The 22,693-nt window shown below is 42.8% G+C and overlaps 1 protein-coding gene across 1 annotated transcript in view; it reads right to left on the reverse strand.

The window, feature by feature from the left end:
- Positions 1 to 22,693, reverse strand: part of LOC121004844 (alpha-2-macroglobulin-like) — a 176,895-nt gene that overhangs the window by 141,967 nt on the left and 12,235 nt on the right. The window contains exons 6-9 of the mRNA XM_040437236.1: positions 10,669 to 10,822; positions 10,128 to 10,212; positions 9,259 to 9,379; positions 864 to 978 (exon numbers count right to left, since the gene is read on the reverse strand). Coding sequence (XP_040293170.1) covers positions 864 to 978; positions 9,259 to 9,379; positions 10,128 to 10,212; positions 10,669 to 10,822 — 475 coding nt within the window. The remainder of the gene's footprint in view (positions 1 to 863; positions 979 to 9,258; positions 9,380 to 10,127; positions 10,213 to 10,668; positions 10,823 to 22,693) is intronic.

A 22,693-nucleotide genomic window follows, 5' to 3' on the forward strand; every position in this document is an offset into this window, starting at 1 on the left:
AGCAGTGTCCAGTAGGCTGTTTTGGCGGGGAAACAGCCTGCCGTATCCATGCTAACGCTAGCCCACCGTGCCGCTGGAGGTCCACTCTGGCCCTATTCACTATAATAGGGTCGGGCCAGAGGTCTGGCCGCAGCACGGCAAACAAGCCAAGAGGTGGCCGGACAAAAACCGCAGCATGCTGTAGTTTTTGTCCAGCCTCATCTCGGCATGTTTGTTGTGCTGTGGCAGGACCTCCTGCCCGCCCCCATTATTGTGAATGGTGCCAGAGCAGACTTCCGGCGGCACAGTGGGCTAGCGTTAGCGCGGATCCGGCAGGCTGTCTTAAAATGTGAATGTGGAAACCCAGATTTAGGTCTTTCATACGGTCAGTATTTGGTCACTTGGTCAGTATTTTCCATCAGTATTTGCAAGGCAAACCAGCACACATCTTTCCACTATACTTTTTCTCTTTTGGCTCCACTGTCATAAAAGCTGATTAAATACTAATTGTAGTTTACTGAAATTTGACTGAGACCTAATCCACACCTTTTTGCGGTTCACAAATTATGGATCCACAAAATACGAATGTGGTCAGTGTGGTTCTGCTTTTTTTTGGGGGGGACTCATTGACAGTCCAGGGTTCACCTATTGCAGCCAAGTATAGGAAAAGTATAGGACATGCTTCACCCATATGCTTTACAAATTCATATGTCTATCCTGCTAAAAGATAGAATATATAAAATAAAAATGCAGACCACGGGCCGATAAGGAACAATGGGTCCACAATTTAAATGTGGATGGCACAAGGACCATATCCATATTTAGCTGAACTGCGATATGTTCATTTGCATGGGGCTTTAGTAATAGTAGATAAGAACACTTACCAGTCCCCTCTTCTGTGATAGAGGCCAAACCAGTCAATTGCATTACCAAGCCAGTTTTGTTTAATTTGAAGATTTCAGATTGGATCTCTACGGTTTGGCATCCAGATCTGTCGAGCTTTGAGGAAAATAAGACAAACACACAAGAACAATTAAGGGGTAGTTTCCATCTGCATCTTTTTTAAGATGTTTTCCAGGAGTTCAATATTGATGACTAGAGATGAGCGAATCAAAGCTGACAAAGTGGAAGTTGATCTGAATTTCAGGAAAAATTTGATTCGCACCGAAGTCAAATTTTCTTGCGATTCGTGGTAACGAATCAAATTTTTTCCTAAAATGGAGGCTGCACGTATGAGGACATTAAGAAAGTAACTCTGGGAAGACGGGATCACCCATAATGCCATGCATGCAGCTCATCAGCAGCCAGCACTGTGATGTCACAGCCCTATAAATAGCCTCTACCATCTTGGATTCTTGGATGCCATTTTCCAGTGTACTTAGTGCAGGGAGAGATGTCTGCAGGCGCTAAAGACAGTGGTAGAAAAAAACTTAATTGTGCTAAAAAAACAATTTACAAGTTCAAGGAAAGATTATTCAAGGTGTAGGGAAAGAATAGGGAGGAATCATTCCACAGCATTTATGTTGAACAAGGTTCAGTAAGGCAGGTTACAGTCTGGGTAATAGGAATAATCCCATTACACCTTACTGCACTGACTGGGCACCCAAATTGCCATTATACAGCTATGTAATTCCAGCAAACCGTTCTTGTTATTGGGGTGTTACAGCCATTAACAGGGTTTATTACTACAGGGAATGCAGAATTATTAGGCAAGTTGTATTTTTGAGGATTAATTTTATTATTGAACAACAACCATGTTCTCAATGAACCCAAAAAACTCATTAATATCAAAGCTGAATATTTTTGGAAGTAGTTTTTAGTTTGTTTTTAGTTTTAGCTATTTTAGGGGGATATCTGTGTGTGCAGGTGACTATTACTGTGCATAATTATTAGGCAACTTAACAAAAAACAAATATATACCCATTTCAATTATTTATTTTTACCAGTGAAACCAATATAACATCTCAACATTCACAAATATACATTTCTGACATTCAAAAACAAAACAAAAACAAATCAGTGACCAATATAGCCACCTTTCGTTGCAAGGACACTCAAAAGCTGCCATCCATGGATTCTGTCAGTGTTTTGATCTGTTTACCATCAACATTGCGTGCAGCAGCAACCACAGCCTCCCAGACACTGTTCAGAGAGGTGTACTGTTTTCCCTACTTGTAAATCTCACATTTGATAATGGACCACAGGTTCTCAATGGGGTTCAGATCAGGTGAACAAGGAGGCCATGTCATTAGATTTTCTTCTTTTATACCCTTTCTTCCCAGCCACGCTGTGGAGTACTTGGACGCGTGTGATGGAGCATTGTCCTGCATGAAAATCATGTTTTTCTTGAAGGATGCAGACTTCTTCCTGTACCACTGCTTGAAGAAGGTGTCTTCCAGAAACTGGCAGTAGGACTGGGAGTTGAGCTTGACTCCATCCTCAACCCGAAAAGGCCCCACAAGCTCATCTTTGATGATACCAGCCCAAACCAGTACTCCACCTCCACCTTGCTGGCGTCTGAGTCAGACTGGAGCTCTCTGCCCTTTACCAATCCAGCCACGGGCCCATCCATCTGGCCCATCAAGACTCACTCTCATTTCATCAGTCCATAAAACCTTAGAAAAATCAGTCTTGAGATATTTCTTGGCCCAGTCTTGACGTTTCAGCTTGTGTGTCTTGTTCAGTGGTGGTCGTCTTTCAGCCTTTCTTACCTTGGCCATGTCTCTGAGTATTGCACACCTTGTGCTTTTGGGCACTCCAGTGATGTTGCAGCTCTGAAATATGGCCAAACTGGTGGCAAGTGGCATCTTGGCAGCTGCACGCTTGACTTTTCTCAGTTCATGGGCAGTTATTTTGCGCCTTGGTTTTTCCACACGCTTCTTGCGACCCTGTTGACTATTTTGAATGAAATGCTTGATTGTTCGATGATCACGCTTCAGAAGCTTTGCAATTTTAAGAGTGCTGCATCCCTCTGCAAGATATCTCACTATTTTTGACTTTTCTGAGCCTGTCAAGTCCTTCTTTTGACCCATTTTGCCAAAGGAAAGGAAGTTGCCTAATAATTATGCACACCTAATATAGGGTGTTGATGTCATTAGACCACACCCCTTCTCATTACAGAGATGCACATCACCTAATATGCTTAATTGGTAGTAGGCTTTCGAGCCTATACAGCTTGGAGTAAGACAACATGCATAAAGAGGATGATGTGGTCAAAATACTCATTTGCCTAATAATTCTGCACGCAGTGTAGTGTTGGGCGCGAATATTCGTATTGCGAATTTTAATCGCGAATATCGCCACTTCGAGAATTCGTGAAGATTTAGAATATAGAGCTATATATTCATAATCGCGAATATTCTAGATTTTTTTTCATCAGTAACCTTCCTTTTTGCTTGTGGGCCAATGAGAAGGCTGCAGTGTCCTGGTCTGAGCTTAGCAACATCCCCAGCAACCAATAGGAAAGTTGCCTACCCATTACTATATAAGAACCTCCCCAGCAGCCATTTTCTGCAGTTTTATGGAGTTCTGAGAGAGACAGCATTGTCATTGCTGTGCTCTGTGCTTTGCTGTATAATTACAGTTAGTTAGTTAGATTATATATATAATACAGATAGTTAGTGGGAGATAGTCAGTGCAGGTTAGATAGGGATATAGTGTAGCTGATAGGTTCCAGTGCAGGTTGTTAGGTAGTGTTCTGCTGTCCATACATACATGCTACAGACATAGTGCTGTGATGTCACAAGTTCATAACAATACTGCACTAATCAGTAATATATAGTCAGACCTGCTAAAATCTGAATTAGCACGTATTGTGCCAAAATATGCACATCATTACTTGCCGATTTGCGCAATCGCAAATACACTGCTCAAAAAAATAAAGGGAACACTTAAACAATACAATGTAACTCCAAGTCAATCCCACTTCTGTGAAATCAAACTGTCCACTTAGGAAGCAACACTGAGTGACAATCAATTTCACATGCTGTTGTGCAAATGGGATAGACAACAGGTGGAAATTATTGGCAATTAGCAAGACTCCCCCAATAAAGGAGTGGTTCTGCAGATGGTGACCTGACCACTTCTCAGTTCCTATGCTTCCTGGCTGATGTTTTGGTCACTTTTAAATGCTGCCGGTGCTTTCACTCTAGTGGTAGCATGAGACGGAGTCTACAACCCACACAAGTGGCTCAGGTAGTGCAGCTTATCCAGGATGGCACATCAATGCGAGCTGTGGCAAGAAGGTTTGCTGTGTCTGTCAGCGTAGTGTCCAGAGCATGGAGGCTCTACCAGGAGACAGGCCAGTACATCAGGAGATGTGGAGGAGGCCGTAGGAGGGCAACAACCCAGCAGCAGGACCGCTACCTCCGCCTTTGTGCAAGGAGGAACAGGAGGAGCACTGCCAGAGCCCTGCAAAATGATCTCCAGTAGGCCACAAATGTGCATGTGTCTGCTCAAACGGTCAGAAACAGACTCCATGAGGGTGATATGAGCGCCCGACGTCCACAGGTGGGGGTTGTGCTTACAGCCCAAAACCGTGCAGGACGTTTGGCATTTGCCAGAAAACACCAAGATTGACAAATTCGCCACTGGCGCCCTGTGCTCTTCACAGATGAAAGCAGGTTCACACTGAGCACATGTGACAGACGTGACAGAATCTGGAGACGCCGCGGAGAACGTTCTGCTTCCTGCAACATCCTCCAGCATGACCGGTTTGGCATTAGGTCAGTAATGGTGTGGGGTGGCATTTCTTTGGAGGGCCGCACAGCCCTCCATGTGCTCGCCAGAGGTAGCCTGACTGCCATTAGGTACCGAGATGAGATCCTCAGACCCCTTGTGAGACCATATGCTGGTGCGGTTGGCCCTGGGTTCATCCTAATGCAAGACAATGCTAGACCTCATGTGGCTGGAGTGTGTCAGCAGTTCCTGCAAGACGAAGGCATTGATGATATGGACTGGCCCGCCCATTCCCCAGACCTGAATCCAATTGAGCACATCTGGGACATCACGTCTCGCTCTATCCACCAACGTCACGTTGCACCACAGACTGTCCAGGAGTTGGCAGATGCTTTAGTCCAGGTCTGGGAGGAGATCCCTCAGGAGACCGTCCGCCACCTCATCAGGAGCATGCACAGGCATTGTAGGGAGTTCATACAGGCACGTGGAGGTCACACACACTACTGAGCCTCATTTTGACTTGTTTTAAGGACATTACATCAAAGTTGGATCAGCCTGTAGTGTGTTTTTCCACTTTAATTTTGAGGGTGACTCCAAATCCAGACCTCCATGGGTTGAAAAATTTGATTTCCATTTTTTTTTTTTGTGTGATTTTGTTGTCAGCACATTCAACTATGTAAAGAACAAAGTATTTCAGAAGAATATTTAATTAATTCAGATCTAGGATGTGTTATTTTTGTGTTCCCTTTATTTTTTTGAGCAGTGTATATTGGAGCACTCTATCTGCATATAAAGCTATTGTAACGATCTGCCGTGCCAACCATTTTCTCCAGACTCAGGAAACTTCTTGGAGCTTGAAAAATGTAGCAACAGTGACCCACGCCTGTATTGCGCGCGCAATACGCGCATATTACATTTCCGATTTTCACAATCAAGAAAATAATCGCAAATTCTCGAATTCGCAAATATATGACAAATATACGACCAAATATTTGCAAAATTCGAATATTGCCCCTGCCGCTCATCACTATTTATTGCAAGGCAATATTTCTACATCTTATTTGCCCTTGTGCGTTGCAGTTATATGTTCTAAAGGATTTTTTGGCTTGTATTAGTGGAGATATAAGGGCTAATTAAGCGTTGTGTGGTGAAGTGCTAAAAAAACAGCCCCTTATGTCGTATATTAGTGGCAAAAGTAAAATATATTTGCCACTCAGCAGTGCAGTTATATGTTCTAAAGCCTTTTGCGGCGTGTATTAGTGGAGAAAGAAAAAATATATTTGCCTTTCAGCATTCAGCGGTGAAGTTATATGTTCTAGAGCCTTTTGTGGCATGAATTATTGGCAAAAGTAAAATATATTTGCCGTTCAGCGGCGCAGTTATATGTTCTAAAGCCTTTTGTGGCGTGTATTAGTGGAAAAAGAAATAATATAATTGCCGTTCAGCGGTGCAGATATATGTTCTAAAACCTTTTCTGGCGTGTATTATTGGAAAAAGAAAAAAATATATTTGCCGTTCAGCGGTGCAATTATATGTTCTAAAGCCTTTTGTGGCGTGTATTAGTGGAAAAAGAAAATATATATTTGCCTTTCAGCATTCAGCGGTGCAGTTATATGTTCTAAATCCTTTTGTGCCGTGTATTAGTGGAAACAATATATATATTTGCCGTTCAGTTGTACAGTTGGGTGCTGTTATATGTTCTAAAGACTATTGTGGCATGTATTAGTGGAAAAATAAAAAATATATTTGCCGTTCAGTGGTGCAGTTATATGTTCTAAAGCCTTTTCTGGCGTGTATAAGTGGAAAAAGATAAAATATATTTGCCGTTCAGCGGTACAGTTATATGTTCTAAAGACTTTTGTGGTATGAATTAGTGGAAAAAGAAAAATATATATGCTATTCAGCTGTGCAGTTATATGTTCTAAAGCCTTTTGTGGCATGTATGAGCGGCAAAAGTAAAATATATCTGGCGTTTAGCAACGCAGTTATATGTTCTAAAGCCTTTTGTGGCGTGTATTAGTGGCAAAAGTTAAATATATTGCCGTTTAGTGGGTGCAGTTATATGTTCTAAAGCCTTTTGTGGCATATATTATTGGCAAAATAAAATAATTATTGCCGTTCAGCGGTGCAGTTATATGTACTAAAGCCTTTTGTGGCATGTATTAGCGGCAAAGTAAAATATATCTGAAGTTTAGCAACGCAGTTTATATGTTCTAAAGCCTTTTGTGGTGTGTATTAGTGCAAAAGTAAAATATATTTGCCGTTTAGCAGTGCAGTTATATGTCTAAAGCCTTTTGTGGCGTATATTATTGGCAAAATTAAAAATATTGCCGTTCAGCGGTTGCAGTTATATGTTCTAAAGCCTTTTGTGGCGTTGTATTCGTGGAAAAAGAAAAAATATATTTGCCATGTTAGTGGTGAGTTATATGTTCTAAAGCCTTTGTGGCGTGTAATAGTGGCAAAAGTAAAAATATATTTGCCGTTTAGCAGTGCAGTTATATGTTTTAAAGCCCCTTTTTTGTGTGTATAGTGGGGAAAAAAGGACTTATTAGCCGTTGTGTGATCAAGTGAGAAAATAACTGTAATGACCGGCGTCACGCACAGGGAGGGAAAAGGGAAAGCCCAGGCCAAGGGGAGGAGGGAAAGGTGGTGACCCCTTGACTCACCTTGCGGCATGGCACCTGACTGCCCTGACTTCCCTAGACGGGTTCCATCCACCCCGTGCGGCGATCACGTGTCTTAAACCCCTGGCTTTCCCCTAAAATGAGACCCTAGATAGTGAACGGGCCGTGGGATCGCTAGTCCGCACCACTGACACTAAGAGGAGACCACCAGGGAGAGGACAGGACAATACAGACAAACACATACACCCGGTGGGCGACACAGCAGACCACAAAGGTCCAACAGGGATCCGAAGGGTAACGTTCTAGACCAACAACCAGAGAACGCAGCAACACAGCTCCAGAGGTGTCAGTATAGAAGTCCAGGCAGGAAGGCTCTATATCTGGCAACCATAGAAGTGTGAGAGGGAATATAAGGAGGTTGGGAGTGCTGTACAAGGAACAGCTGAGGAGAAGGAGCTACGGATCCTGAGTGAGCCAAAAGGGTTGCAAAGCAAACCCAGAAAACTACCATAAGGAAACAGCCCTATCTTACATAGGAGCGCTCAGCCAACCGCTGCGACTTCCTGACCCCGGGTATAACTGAGTCAGGCGTGTTCTTGACACCCTCGTGACACCCCCCCTTTATGTGTAATAAAGAGTGTATTGGAGTGCCGGTTCCTTCTAATTTTTGGCAGCCCTTTCACTTAGTGCATAGGCTTTATGAGTGTAGGAGTCCTACTACCTGAACAATTGTACCACAATGTGAATGAGGCCCTCCTTTATGTGATATGCAGGCTGGGTTTCGGATGTACCTCTTGCTTGTAAATTTTTGGCAGCACTTGCACTTTATATACAAGTAAAAATAAAGGAAAGAATGATTCTATACAATTTTTCTTCTAAAATTGATTTTATCTTTCTGTTTTTGTGCGTATTATTGTCAGTCTGTAAAAGTGGCGTACTACTCGGACAACGTTGTTCCCAGCAGCGACCTTGGAGTCCAAGATGCATCCAGACATCCTCCCTATGCTGTTCTGAACCATTTCAGTGGTGTTTCCATCAATTTCTGACCTTTTCCTGTGAACCAGTAAACCCTCCCCTCTTAAGAGCAGGCGGTGCCTGGTTTAATGCTCTGTTCCTCCCATTGACTTCTATTGTGCTCTATTGCTCTGTAGAGCACCTGAGCATCCCAAAGTGTTCTATTGGAGCACCAGAGCACTTTGGTGCTCGATCAACACTACTTCAAGCTTTCGCACTGAGATTGGGCCACCAAGTGGGAATATGATTAGGCCGGGATTTATAATAATTCGTGGCAAATTAATTTGGAACAAATAACATTTCTTGGTGAACTTCAGCGAATCGAATATTTCAAAACTTCATTCATCTATAGAAAGGCCGTTTAAATGAAACCAATACTCATTTATTGACTAGCATCAGCCAGTGTAAGAGGACCCTAATTCTTACCCTATCAGTTTAAAGGTCAGAAAGTATCTGACAAACCTCCCTTTAACAATAGATTGTTAGTTATGAAGATAAGAGATATACCTTGTTTTTGCAATAAACTGCATCAAAGGTTACACTGTGTGAACCTGTCCTTTAAATATTTGATGGAAGAATGAGATATAAAAATGCTAGACAGTGGCGTACATAGAGAAGTAAGGTCCCCATAGCAAGGATCAAACCAGGACCCACACACAGGACAGAAGGGTTTCTGCCTAAACCCTTTTCAATGACTCTTGGGCCATTTTTCCACTGCTTCATTTGCTAAAAGTTGTTATTTCAGAGGGTGGTGTCTTCACAAAGTTTTAACCCCCAGTAGAAGAGGGAGTGATCCTAACTGGGCCCCCTCTTGCCCTAGGCCCTATAGCAGTTGCATGGTCTGCCACTATGGTAGTTATGCCCCTGATGGGAGAATGCTAGTCTTTTATTAGTTCCCCAAACCATTCCCATTATAACTAACTATAAATATTTTACTAATGCTTTAATGTTGTAGATTTCTTACCTTTCCAGGAAAATAAAGACAAATTGGAGGTTCCTCATGTGTACCTGACCAAAATCTTGAATAATACTTCCTACAAATGGACATAGTGTAATTTCCATGTACTGGCTTCCCATATGTGTACCTAAAAGATTATGAAAATATTACAGTATCAGTATAAACCCAGCATAAAAAAAAAATACACTCTTTGCCAAAAAAATAAAGCACCAAGAGGCAGTTGTTGGAATTGAATGAACTGTTCTATGTCTGAATGTAATGATGATATATGGAAGTGATTACAATATTAAAGCAAAATGAAAGGTTTATTAGGGAAAACAGAACAATTGAAAGTAGGCTCTAGCACTCTATTGGGCCCCCTCTAGCCTCAATACAGGATGAGATACTGCCGGACATGGATGCATACAGGTTCCATATGGTATCCTGCGGCGCATTTGCCTACAGATGTTGCAGCTGGCTCTGTAGGTTCTGCTAACTTGTAGGATTCCAAACAGGACCTAAAAACAATAAGGTTTCAGTCTGTAGCAGTCCAGATTTTTCATTCTCAACACCACTGAAAATGAAGGTGATGGTGGCTGGCTGTCAATGACAGGACATATAATGGGTGCCAAGGTACCAGATTGCACCAGAACTGCACCTACAATTATCTCACGATCACAGCACGTGAGATCATATGGTTTACCCATAAATGCTCTGGTACATGCTGAATGCTTTTATCTTTACCTTATTATATAGTAGCTCCAAGTCATCTGATAACAGCAAAGCAGTTAGACAAGTCATCTACTTTGTTTGTTTCTATGTAATCTTCTAGTTCTGTTCTTGAGAATATCCTGCAGATCTATTGCCAGAATCAATATAATAAATGATCGACTCACCTGCCACATATTTTAACTGGAAATTGTTTACTGTTGAACATGACATTCTTGGGGAAATGAAGATTGACCTCAAATTTTGGAAGTACTAAAAAAACATAATGGAGAAAAGTAAAGTATAATACAGCTTCCATTACAGGTGAAACTCGAAAAATTTGAATATCGTGCAAAGTTCATTTATTCAGTAATGCAACTTAAAAGGTGAAACTAATATACGAGATAGACTCATTACATGCAAAGTGAGATATTTCAAGCCTTTATTTGTTATAATTTGGATGATTATGGCTTACAGCTTATGAAACCCCAAAGTCACAATTTTGAGATACCCTTTGCTCAGGGGATATGGATTAATTAGCTGACTAGAGTGTGACACTTTGAGCCTAGAATATTGAACCTTTACATTAAATTCTAATTTTAAGCTGCATTAATGCAATTTCTTTTAATTTGCATTACTGAAATAAATGAACTTTTGCACGATATTCAAATTTTTCGAGTTTCACCTGTATATGTTTTAGATGTTTATACAAGAAAATGTCCTCCTCACCATATTCTTCCACGCTGAAGTAATCGACTGTGTCTTTCATTTTGATGATATATTGCCCTAGTGTGGGCTCGGAGGAGAGTAATAGGGAGAGCTCAGCGATTCCCTGATTGAGGCTCACATTTAACCATTGACCAATCCTATTTTTGTCTGGATCCTAAAAGGAACAACCTCAAATTGTACATTATCAGTTGACCACCTAAAGTAATAGGATTATTTATTTACTTGTAGCCTAAACTGAAAAATGGTAATCTGGTTTAGAAGACCCACTTTAGAATATTCTATTAGCCAATTATTTGGTAATAGAGGGGATCCCACATTCAGGACCCTTAGCTAATTGTCATAGCAGAAAGTAACAATAAAAAGGGTCCCCTGGCATGTTCATACACACATAGATTCTCCATTGATTTCAGTGGGACCCGAGTAATACTTTGTTTCTCCTGCGATGGCACTGCAGGAGATCTGAACACCTTCTGCAGTATTATCTTTTAAGTTACAATTGATCACTAGATGATCGAGCAGCAGGACATCCAGTGATAAAAAATTAATGAACCTTCCAAAAGAAACAGGACAACACATTTTTTAAGGGCACTTTCAGTGCTATTATTTCTGTTCTTCTGCTATGTTATAGGAGTGCCAGGTTTGGCACATAACTGACAGGAACAGAGGTCAACAGTAGTGATGGACAAACATCGGCTGAGACGATTCGCGACCACGAGTGCGCAAACGCGATCAAATGTTCGCTAACCGCAAGTTTGCGGCGGGCCCCATTTACTTTAATGGCAGGCGTACCTGAAAAACCTTCAGGTCATATTTGCAGCCACCAAATACTTACTAGAAGTGCGCAAATAGTCCCACAACATGGACAGTGACATACTAGAGGAAGATCAATGACAAAAATTCCCATAAAAAATATGTATTTTAATCATGGGTCATTTTTATGTGTCTTAAAGGGAAATTCTCAAAAATGTGCACTGCTGGAGACTAGAAATTTTTTCTTTAGGGCCACAGGAATACGGGCCCTAAAAATTAGGCATTCACCTGACATAAAATAAATTGTGATTATGTGGGTGGAGGTACATTATGCGGTCACTAAATAACAATTTTACTGTAGCCCACTAGAGTACAGGCCCCAAACATTAGGCATTAACCGTACAAAAAAGATCAAGTGATTATGTGTCTGGAGGTATATTAGACGGTCATTGGATATCAATTTTACTGCAGGCCAGTGCAGTACAGGCCCCAAACATTAGGCATTGACCGGACAGAAAAGATCAAGTGATTATGTGGCTGGAGGTATATTAGACGGTCATTGGATATCAGTTTTACTGCAGGCCAGTGGTGTACAAGCCCCAAACATCAGACATTCACCGGACAGAAAAGATCAAGTGATTATGTGGCTGGAGGTATATTAGACGGTCATTGGATATCAATTTTACTGCAGGCCAGTACAAATACATGTCAAATACATATGTTTAAAAGAACTAAAAATATAAAATTGGATTAAAAACATGGCTAATGAAATCCCCCCTCTTCAATAAAGCCCAAATGATAATAGGTGAAATTCCATAGCACGTGGTCGTCACAGGTGTTGAATTCCTCCTGGGCCCTACAATTAGGCATTCACTGTACAGAAAAGATCAAGTGATTATGTGGCTGGAGGTATTAGACAGTCATTGGACAAAAATTTTACTGCATGCCAGTGGAGTACAGGCCCCAAACATTAGGCATTCACCGGACAGAAAACATAAAGTGATAATGTGGCTGGAGGTACATTAGGCGGTCACCGTATAACAATTTTACTGTTGGCCAGTTAGATTACAGGCCGTAAAAAGTATGCATTCACCGTACAGAAAATATCAAGTGATTATATGGCTGAAGGTATATTAGATGGTCATTAGATATCAGTTTTACTGCAGGCCAGTGGAGTATAGGCCCCAAACATTAGGCATTCACCAGACAGAAAAAATCAAGTGATTATGTAGCTGGAGGTACATTAGGCTGTCACCGTAAAACAATTTTACTGTTGGCCAGTTAGAACAGGCCCCAAAAATTATGCATTCACTGGACAGAAAAGATCAAGTGATTTTGTGGCTGAAGGTATATTAACCACCTCCGGACCGCCTAACGCACGGATGCGTCCGGAAGGTGGTTGATTCATTCCTCCTGGACACATCCGTGCGTCATCTCGCGAGACGCGAGATTTCCTGTGAATGCGCGCACACAGGCGCGCGCGCTCACAGGAACGGAAGGTAAGCGAGTGGATCTCCAGCCTGTCAGCGGTGATCGTTCGCTGGCAGGCTGGAGATGTGATCTTTTTAACCCCTAACAGGTATATTAGATGCTGTTATGATCACTTATTAACCACTTATTCACCCCTGATCACCCCTGATCACCCCAGATCACCCCATATAGACTCCCTGATCACCCCCCTGTCATTGAACACCCCCCTGTCATTGATAACCCCCTGTAAGGCTCCATTCAGAGGTCCGTATGAATTTTACGGATCCACTGATACATGGATCGGATCCGCAAAACACATACGGATGTCTGAATGGAGCCTTACAGAGGAGTGATCAATGACGGAGGTGATCACCCCATATAGACTCCCTGATCACCCCCCTGTCATTGATCACCCCCCTGTCATTGATCACCCCCCTGTAAGGCTGCATTTAGATGTCCGTATGAGTTTTACAGATCCACTGATACATGGATCGGATCCGCAAAACACATGCGGACATCTGAATGGAGCCTTACAGGGGGGTGATCACCCCATATAGACTCCCTGGTCACCCCCCTGTCATTGATCACCCCCCTGTCATTGATCACCCCCCTGTAAGGCTGCATTCAGATGTCCGTATGATTTTTACGGATCCACTGATACATGGATCGGATCCGCAAAACACATACGGACATCTGAATGGAGCCTTATAGGGGGGTGATCAATGACAGGGGGGTGATCACCCCATATAGACTCCCTGATCACCCCCCTGTCATTGATCACCCCCCTGTCATTGATCACCCTCCTGTAAGGCTCCATTCAGACATTTTTTTGGCCCGTTAGCGGAAATTATTATTTTTTTTCTTACAAAGTCTCATATTCCACTAACTTGTGTCAAAAAATAAAATCTCACATGAACTCACCATACCCCTCACGGAATCCAAAAGCGTAAAATTTTTTAGACATTTATATTCCAGACTTCTTCTCACGCTTTAGGGCCCTTAGAATGCCATGGCAGTATAAATACCCCACATGTGACCCCATTTCGGAAAGAAGACACCCCAAGGTATTCTGTGAGGGGCATATTGAGTCCATGAAAGATTTAAATTTTTGTCCCAAGTTAGCGGAAAGGGAGACTTTGTGAGAAAAAAAAAATATATCAATTTCAGCTAACTTGTGCCAAAAAAAAATAATTTCTATGAACTCGCCATGCCCCTCATTGAATACCTTGGGGTGTCTTCTTTCCAAAATGGGGTCACATGTGGGGTATTTATACTGCCCTGGCATTCTAGGGGCCCTAAAGCGTGAGAAGAAGTCTGGGATCCAAATGTCTAAAAATGCCCTCATAAAAGGAATGTGGGCCCCTTTGCGCATCTAGGCTGCAAAAAAGTGTCACACATCTGGTATCGCCGTACTCAGGAGAAGTTGGGCAATGTGTTTTGTGGTGTCATTTTACATATACCCATGCTGGGTGAGATAAATATCTTGGTCAAATGCCAACTTTGTATAAAAAAATGGGAAAAGTTGTCTTTTGCCGAGATATTTCTCTCACCCAGCATGAGTATATGTAAAAAGACACCCCAAAACACATTGCCCAACTTCTCCTGAATACGGCGATACCACATGTGTGACACTTTTTTGCAGCCTAGGTGGGCAAAGAGGCCCACATTCGAAAGAGCACCTTTCGGATTTCACAGGTCATTTACCTACTTACCACACATTAGGGCCCCTAGAATGCCAGGGCAGTATAACTACCCCACAAGTGACCCCATTTTGGAAAGAAGACACCCCAAGGTATTCCGTGAGGGGCATGGCGAGTTCCTAGAATTTTATATTTTTTGTCACAAGTTAGCGGAAAATGATGATTTTTTTCATTTTATTTTTTTCCTTACAAAGTCTCATATTCCACTAACTTGTGACAAAAAATAAAAACTTCCATGAACTCACTATGCCCATCACGAAATACCTTGGGGTGTCTTCTTTCCAAAATGGGGTCACTTGTGGGGTAGTTATACTGCCCTGGCATTTTAGGGGCCGAATGCGTGAGAAGTGGTTTGAAATCAAAATCTGTAAAAAATGGCCGGTGAAATCCGAAAGGTACTCTTTGGAATGTGGGCCCCTTTGCCCACCTAGGCTGCAAAAAAGTGTCACACATCTGGTATCCCCGTACTCAGGAGAAGTTGGGAAATGTGTTTTGGGGTGTCTTTTTACATATACCCATGCTGGCTGAGAGAAATATCTTGGCAAAAGACAACTTTTCCCATTTTTTTATACAAAGTTGGCATTTGACCGAGATATTTATCTCACCCAGCATGGGTATATGTAAAATGACACCCCAAAACACATTGCCCAACTTCTCCTGAGTACGGGGATACCAGATTTGTGACACTTTTTTGCAGCCTAGGTGGGCAAAGGGGCCCACATTCCAAAGAGCACCTTTCGGATTTCACCGGCCATTTTTTACAGATTTTGATTTTAAACTACTTACCACATATTAGGGCCCCTAGAATCCCAGGGCAGTATAACTACCCCACAAGTGACCCCATTTTGGAAAGAAGACACCCCAAGGTAGTCGCTGATGGGCATAGTGAGTTCATGGAAGTTTTTATTTTTTGTCACAAGTTAGTGGAATATGAGACTTTGTAAGAAAAAACAAACAAAAAAAAAAAAACATCATTTTCCGCTAACTTGTGACAAAAAATAAAAAATTCTAGGAACTCGCCATGCCCCTCACGGAATACCTTGGGGTGTCTTCTTTCCAAAATGGTGTCACTTGTGGGGTAGTTATACTGCCCTGGCATTCTAGGGGCCCAAATGTGTGGTAATTAGTTTGAAATCAAAATCTGTAAAAAATGGCCGGTGAAATCCGAAAGCTGCTCTTTGGAATGTGGGCCCCTTTGCCCACCTAGGCTGCAAAAAAGTGTCACACATGTGGTATCGCCGTATTCAGGAGAAGTTGGGCAATGTGTTTTGGGGTGTCATTTTACATGTACCCATGCTGGGTGAGATAAATATCTTGGTCAAATGCCAACTTTGTATAAAAAAAATGGGAAAAGTTGTCTTTTGCCAAGATATTTCTCTCATTCAGCATGGGTATATGTAAAATGACACCCCAAAACAGATTGCCCAACTTCTCCTGAGTACGGAGATACCACATGTGTGACACTTTTTTGCAGCCTAGGTGGGCAAAGGGGCCCACATTCCAAAGAGCACCTTTCGGATTTCACCGGCCATTTTTTACAGATTTTGATTTCAAACTACTTACCACACATTAGGGCCCCTAGAATGCCAGGGCAGTATAACTACCCCACAAGTGACCCCATTTTGGAAAGAAGACACCCCAAGGTATTCGCTGATGGGCATAGTGACTTCATAGAAGTTTTTATTTTTTGTCACAAGTTAGTGGAATATGAGACTTTGTAAGGAAAAAAAAAAAAAACTCATCATTTTCCGCTAACTTGTGACAAAAAATAAAAACTTCTATGAACTCACTATGCCCATCAGCGAATACCTTAGGGTGTCTACTTTCCGAAATGGGGTCATTTGTGGGGTGTTTGTACTGTCTGGCCATTGTAGAACCTCAGGAAACATGACAGGTGCTCAGAAAGTCAGAGCTGCTTCAAAAAGCGGAAATTCACAATTTTTTACCATAGTTTGTAAACGCTATAACTTTTACCCAAACCATTTTTTTTTTACCCAAACATTTTTTTTTTATCAAAGACATGTAGAACAATAAATTTAGAGAAAAATTTATATATGGATGTCGTTTTTTTTTGCAAAATTTTACAACTGAAAGTGAAAAATGTCATTTTTTTGCAAAAAAATCGTTAAATATCGATTAATAACAAAAAAAGTTAAAATGTCAGCAGCAATGAAATACCACCAAATGAAAGCTCTATTAGTGAGAAGAAAAGGAGGTAAAATTCATTTGGGTGGTAAGTTGCATGACTGAGAAATAAACGGTTAAAGTAGTGTAGGTCAGAAGTGTAAAAAGTGGCCTGGTCATTAAGGGTGTTTAAGCTAAGGGGGCTGAGGTGGTTAAACGGTCATTAGATATCAATTTTACTGCAGGCCAGTGAAGTACAGGCCCCAAACATTAGGCATTCACCACACAGAAAACATCAAGTGATTATGTGGCTGGAGGTATATTAGACCATCATTGGATAACAATTTTACGGCAGGCCAGTGGAGTAAAGGCCCAAAAAATTATGCATTCACCGTACAAAAAAGAACAAGTGATTATGTGGCTGGAGGTACATTAGGCGGTCACCATATAACAATTTTACTGTTGGCCAGTTAGAACAGGCCCCAAAAATTATGCATTCACCGTACAGAAAAGATCAAGTGATTATGTGGCTGGAGGTATATTAGACGGTCAATGGATATCAATTTTACTGCAGGCCAAAGGAGTACAGGCCCCAAACATTAGGCATTCACCACACAGAAAACATCAAGTGATTATGTGGCTGGAGGTATATTAGACCATCAATGGATAACAATTTTACGGCAGGCCAGTGGAGTAAAGGCCCAAAAAATTATGCATTCACCGTACAGAAAAGAACAAGTGATTATGTGGCTGGAGGTACATTAGGCGGTCACCGTATAACAATTTTACTGTTGGCCAGTTAGATTACAGGCCGTAAAAATTATGCATTCACCGTACAGAAAATATCAAGTGATTATGTGGCTGGAGGTATATTAGATGGTCATTAGATATCGGTTTTACTGCAGGCCAGTGGAGTATAGGCCCCAAACATTAGGCATTCACCAGACAGAAAAGAGCAAGTGATTATGTGGCTGGAGGTACATTAGGCGGTCACAGTATAACAATTTTACTGTTGGCCAGTTAGATTACAGGCCCTAAAAATTATGCATTCACCATACAGTAAATATCAAGTAATTATGTGGCTGGAGGTATATGAGACGGTCAATGGATATCAATTTTACTTCAGGCCAGTGAAGTATAGGCCCCAAACAATAGGCATTCACCACACAGAAAACATCAAGTGATTATGTGGCTGGAGGTATATTAGATGGTCAATAGATATCAATTTTACTGCAGGCCAGTGGAGTACATGCCCCAAACATTAGGCATTCAACATACAGAAAAGAACAAGTGATTATGTGGCCAGAGGTACATTAGGTGGTCATTAACAATTTTTACTGTTGGCCAGTTAGATTAGAAGCCCCAAAAATGATGTATTCATCGTACAGAAAAGATCAAGTGATAATGTGGCTGGAGGTATATTAGTTGGTCATTGTATATTAATCTTACTTCAGGCCAGTGGAGTACAGGCCCCAAACATTAGGCATTCACTGAACAGAAAAGATCAAGTGATTATGTGGCTGGAGGTATATTAGACGGTCATTGGTTAACAATTTTACTGTAGGCCAGTACAAATACATGTCAAATACATATATTTAAAAGAAATAAAAATATAAAATTGGATTAAAAACATGACTAACGAAATCCCCCCTCTAAAATAAACCCCAAATGATAATAGGTGAAATTCGATAACACGTGGTTGTCACAGGTGTTGAATTCCTCCGAGGCCCCAACAATTAGGCATTGACCGTACAGAAAAGATTAAGTGATTATGTGGCTGGAGGTATATTAGACATTGGATTCCAATTTTACTGCAGGCCAGTGGAGTACAGGCCCCAAACATTAGGCATTTACCAGACAGAAAAGGCCTTTTATGCCGCTGTATTTACATAAAACAGGGACCATTCTTTGTTCTGGGTGGTGGCGGATATGTGTCGGCTGACATGAGGAAATTCAATTAAACATGGTCGTCACAGGTGTTGAATTCCTCCGAGATCCATGCCTCATTCATTTTTAGAAATGTGAGGTAGTCCACACTGTCATGAGCTAGGCAAGTGCGCTTATCGGTCATGATCCCTCCTACTGCGCTGAACGTCCTTTCGGACAGGACACTCCATGAGGGGCAAGCCAAGAGTTCCATGGCAAATTGTGGCAGCTCTGGCCAAAGGTCAAGCCTGCACACCCAGTAGTCAAGGGGTTCCTCGCTTCTCAGAGCGTCCACATCGGCCGTCAACCCGATGTAGTCGGACACCTGTCGGTCTAGACATTCCCTGAGGCTGGATCTGGAGGGCGGCTGACGATGGGTTGTTTTGCAAGAATAATCTCATATCCGAAGTGACTAAAACATCTTCGAACGGCCCTCTTCTTGCATGCGCGGTAGGATTGGTACCTGCAACTGTTTCTCTGTGGGTGGAAACTCCTCTGCCAGCGCCAGCAACAGCAGAATGCAGCATCTCTCGAAGCAAGGCCTGGAAATGCTGCATTCTGACAGCCCTCTGTGATGCTGGAAACATGTCCGCCATTTTGTGTTTGAATCGTGGGTTTAAGTACGTTGCCACCCAGTACTGGTCCTTGCCCTTGATGCTTTTTATACGGGTGTCCCTCTTCAAACATTGGAGCATGAAGTCCCCCATTTGCACTAAATTGGAATTGGTGGAGCGCCCTGGCTCCTAATCATCACCCAGGAGAATGTTGTCCTCTGTCTCTTCCCCCCATCCACGGACAACACCAGAGATCATCGAAAAGTTTAAAGCCTGCTCTACTTGCTCCTCCTGCTCCTCATCCCCCCAGGCACCATCCTCTTCTGACTCCTCTTCAGACTCCTGCTGACTTGTCTCTGATGGAGCAGCCCCCCCTGGGTATTCCTTCAGCATTGCGACTTCCTCATCTTCAAGCTCCTGCTCCTCGACGGCTTGATCAATGACTTGATGCAATGCACGCTCCAGAAAGAAGGCATAAGGTACGATGTCACTGATGGCGCACTGGCTGTGACTGACCAGTTTGGTGATCTAATTTGGTGAAAAGAAACCAAGCTCCCCAGAACCTGTTCTGCTGCAGAGTTCGTACAGCTCCGGCCCTGTGCGTGCGCAAGCTACCGGCCGGAGCTGCGCACGCACCACGAGGCAGGCTGAAGACAGGACCATACCAGACAACAAGAGGACCATTGCCGATAGCGGACATTCGCATCATAACAGTAGACGTACCGGACTATACGCATACTAGTAAGTGTTGAGCATCTGCTCCCCAAATAGATCGCATATAGCACTGCTTTCACAATAAATCGCATGTAAAACGATTATTACTTTGCCACTTAGACCGCATGTAGTATTGCTCTAATAATAAATCACATGTAAAACGATTTTTACTTTGCTCTAATAACAAATCGCATGTAAAACGATTTTTACTTTGCCACTTATCCTCCAGATAGAAACTCCAGATATAACAAGATAGAGGAGTATCACAAAAGGAGTAAAAATCGAGTGTCAGTATACACTCTGCCTATTGCGGCAACACTTATATAGGTATTTAACACTATATGTTATAACCCACTCTATCTAGTGCGACAATACCCATTTTTTTGCAGGCAGCAAACAAGTCAGCGCGGGTTCTTTTTCTCTGCTTTTGATATTAGGTCTCCTCCTACTCTGTGGTTTTTCTGGCATTAACCTTACAGTAGAACCCTGCAGCGACGGGGCCTACGCATATTCCAATTGTGTGGGCTCAATTTCCTTTCTCCCCAATACAGACGGCAGCGCGAGTGTCTATTTTCTGTTTTCTAAGTATATAGAACCCCTTAATGAGTAATTGCTGGAAGCTGGCAAATCAAACCCCTTAATCAATATTTGGTGGAAGCTGGTTGTCACCGCCAATTCTGTGAGAAGATCTGGCAGACGTTCTTCTCTACCTCTTGTATGATGTTCTTTGCTTTGGTTTCACTTTCTCATCTCCTTTCCTTCTGCCAGGTGTCACTTATTTCGACTAATCGTCTTCCTTTATAATCCCTCCCATACTGCCTCACTTTGCGGTTTATACTACTTCCTGGATGAGGTGTTCACTGCTGGAGGCTGTGTCTGCTGTTTGTTCAGATAAGTCATTTACTTTATTGTGTTTCCTTGCTGGCTTGATTCTAGGTGACCCTGACTCCGTCCGTATTAAGTGCAGGGAGCCGGTGGTCGTGTCCCCTCACTATTATAGGGTTTTCAGGTGTCACACAGTATTAGGTATGTGTCACGACTGTGACTGATCCAGACAGGTCTGGGAGGAGAAGGTCGCAGCGACTTGCTACTCGCGATAGCTTGTGAGTTTGCTCCGTGGTTCAGGGTATGTCATCTGGGTTTTGCCTTGTGAACCTTTTTGTCCTGACTGGGAGTTTGTAGGCATCCTTCTCAGGTGAGTCCTGTCTGCCACTCCCAGCTACTATATTAGTTTCACTTTCACTTGCAGTCATTGCCAGATATAGTCCTTACTTCCAGTTCTATTCTGACCTTTGAAGGAGATCGTTTGATGGTGTTGCTGTGGAGCTATTGTCTGGCGTGGACTGTCGTGATTGGGATCGCCTTCTCTGCTCGTGACTGGATAAGTCTATCTCTGATATAGTTTGTTTGTTGCTGTCTTCCCCTGCTGTTCTCCTAGACATGAGTAATGGTGACTAGTGCTCCCATCGGCCTTTCCCCACTCTAGGCCTTTTTAGGGTGACTGAGGGTTTAGGCATCCTGCTCGCCGCACGGGTTCACACCCCGTCTAGGGTATCAGGGCAGACAGGTGCCAGCTTAGGGTTAGTCAGTGGTGGCCATACTATTCCCATCCGTAGATAAGGGTCCCCCTTCCCCTCCGTCTGGTGCGACACGACTGCTGCTGGGATAGCGGTCGTGACAGTATGCGGGCATGCAATCGTCTACCATACAGACCCTTGCATGTGCATAGCAGTCAGGGAGAGCTCTTAGGGTTTTATAGGGCTCAAATATAAGCTCCTTATTTTGGGATCAAGCCAGTCGCTCGTTTATTTATATGTTCCAGCTATCTGCTAACTTCATCCGTGACATTGGTGTATTGCAGGCCTCAATCAATATTTGGTGGAAGCCGGTATATCAATAGAGATGTCCCGAACTATTTGTCGACGAACAGTTCCCGGCGAACATCGCTTGTTCGCGTTCGCCGCGGCAGGCGAACATATGCGATGTTCGGTCCGCCCCCTATACGTCATCATTGAGCAAACTTTGACCATGTACCTCACAGTCAGCAGACACATTCCAGCCAATCAGCATACCCTACCTCCCAGACCCTCCCACCTCCTCTAAAAAAGCAAGGATGGCAGCCCTCTTAGATTCATTCTGAAGCTGCAGTGTTAGTTAGAGCAGGGAGAGTGCTGCTGCTGCTGGATTAATAGGGAAATCGTTAGCTAGGCCAGTGTTCTGTGTCCACCCCAGTCCTCAAAGACTCATCTTCTGTAAGGACAGCTGGTACATCAGTCTGCTTTTATTTTATTTTTTTATATATATATATTGCAGTTGCCTGCCCGTGTGTGAGAGGCCACAGGCCCACAGACTGTACTGTGTGCACACCACTCATATAGGGTGGCACAGTACCTTGCAGATAAAAAAAACTCATTCAATTTTTTCTCTGTAATATAATTGCAGTTGCCTGCCAGTGAGTGTCAGGCCCACAGACTGTACTGTGCCCACTGCCCACCACTCATATAGGGTGGCACAGCACCTTGCAGATAAAAAAAGTCATTCAATTTTTCCTCTGTAATATAATTGCAGTTACCTGCCAGTGTGTGTCAGGCCCACAGACTGTACTGTGCCCAGTGCCCACCACTCATATAGGGTGGCACAGTACCTTGCAGATAAAAAAGTCATTAAACTTTTCCTCTGTACTATAATTGCAGTTGCCTGCCAGTGAGTGTCAGGCCCACTGACTGTACTGTGCCCACTGCCCACCACTTATATAGGGTAGCACAGTACCTTGCACGCATAGTACCA

The sequence above is a fragment of the Bufo bufo genome, chromosome 6 (genome assembly GCF_905171765.1).
Source record: "Bufo bufo chromosome 6, aBufBuf1.1, whole genome shotgun sequence".
NCBI classification, from domain to species: Eukaryota; Metazoa; Chordata; class Amphibia; order Anura; family Bufonidae; genus Bufo; species Bufo bufo.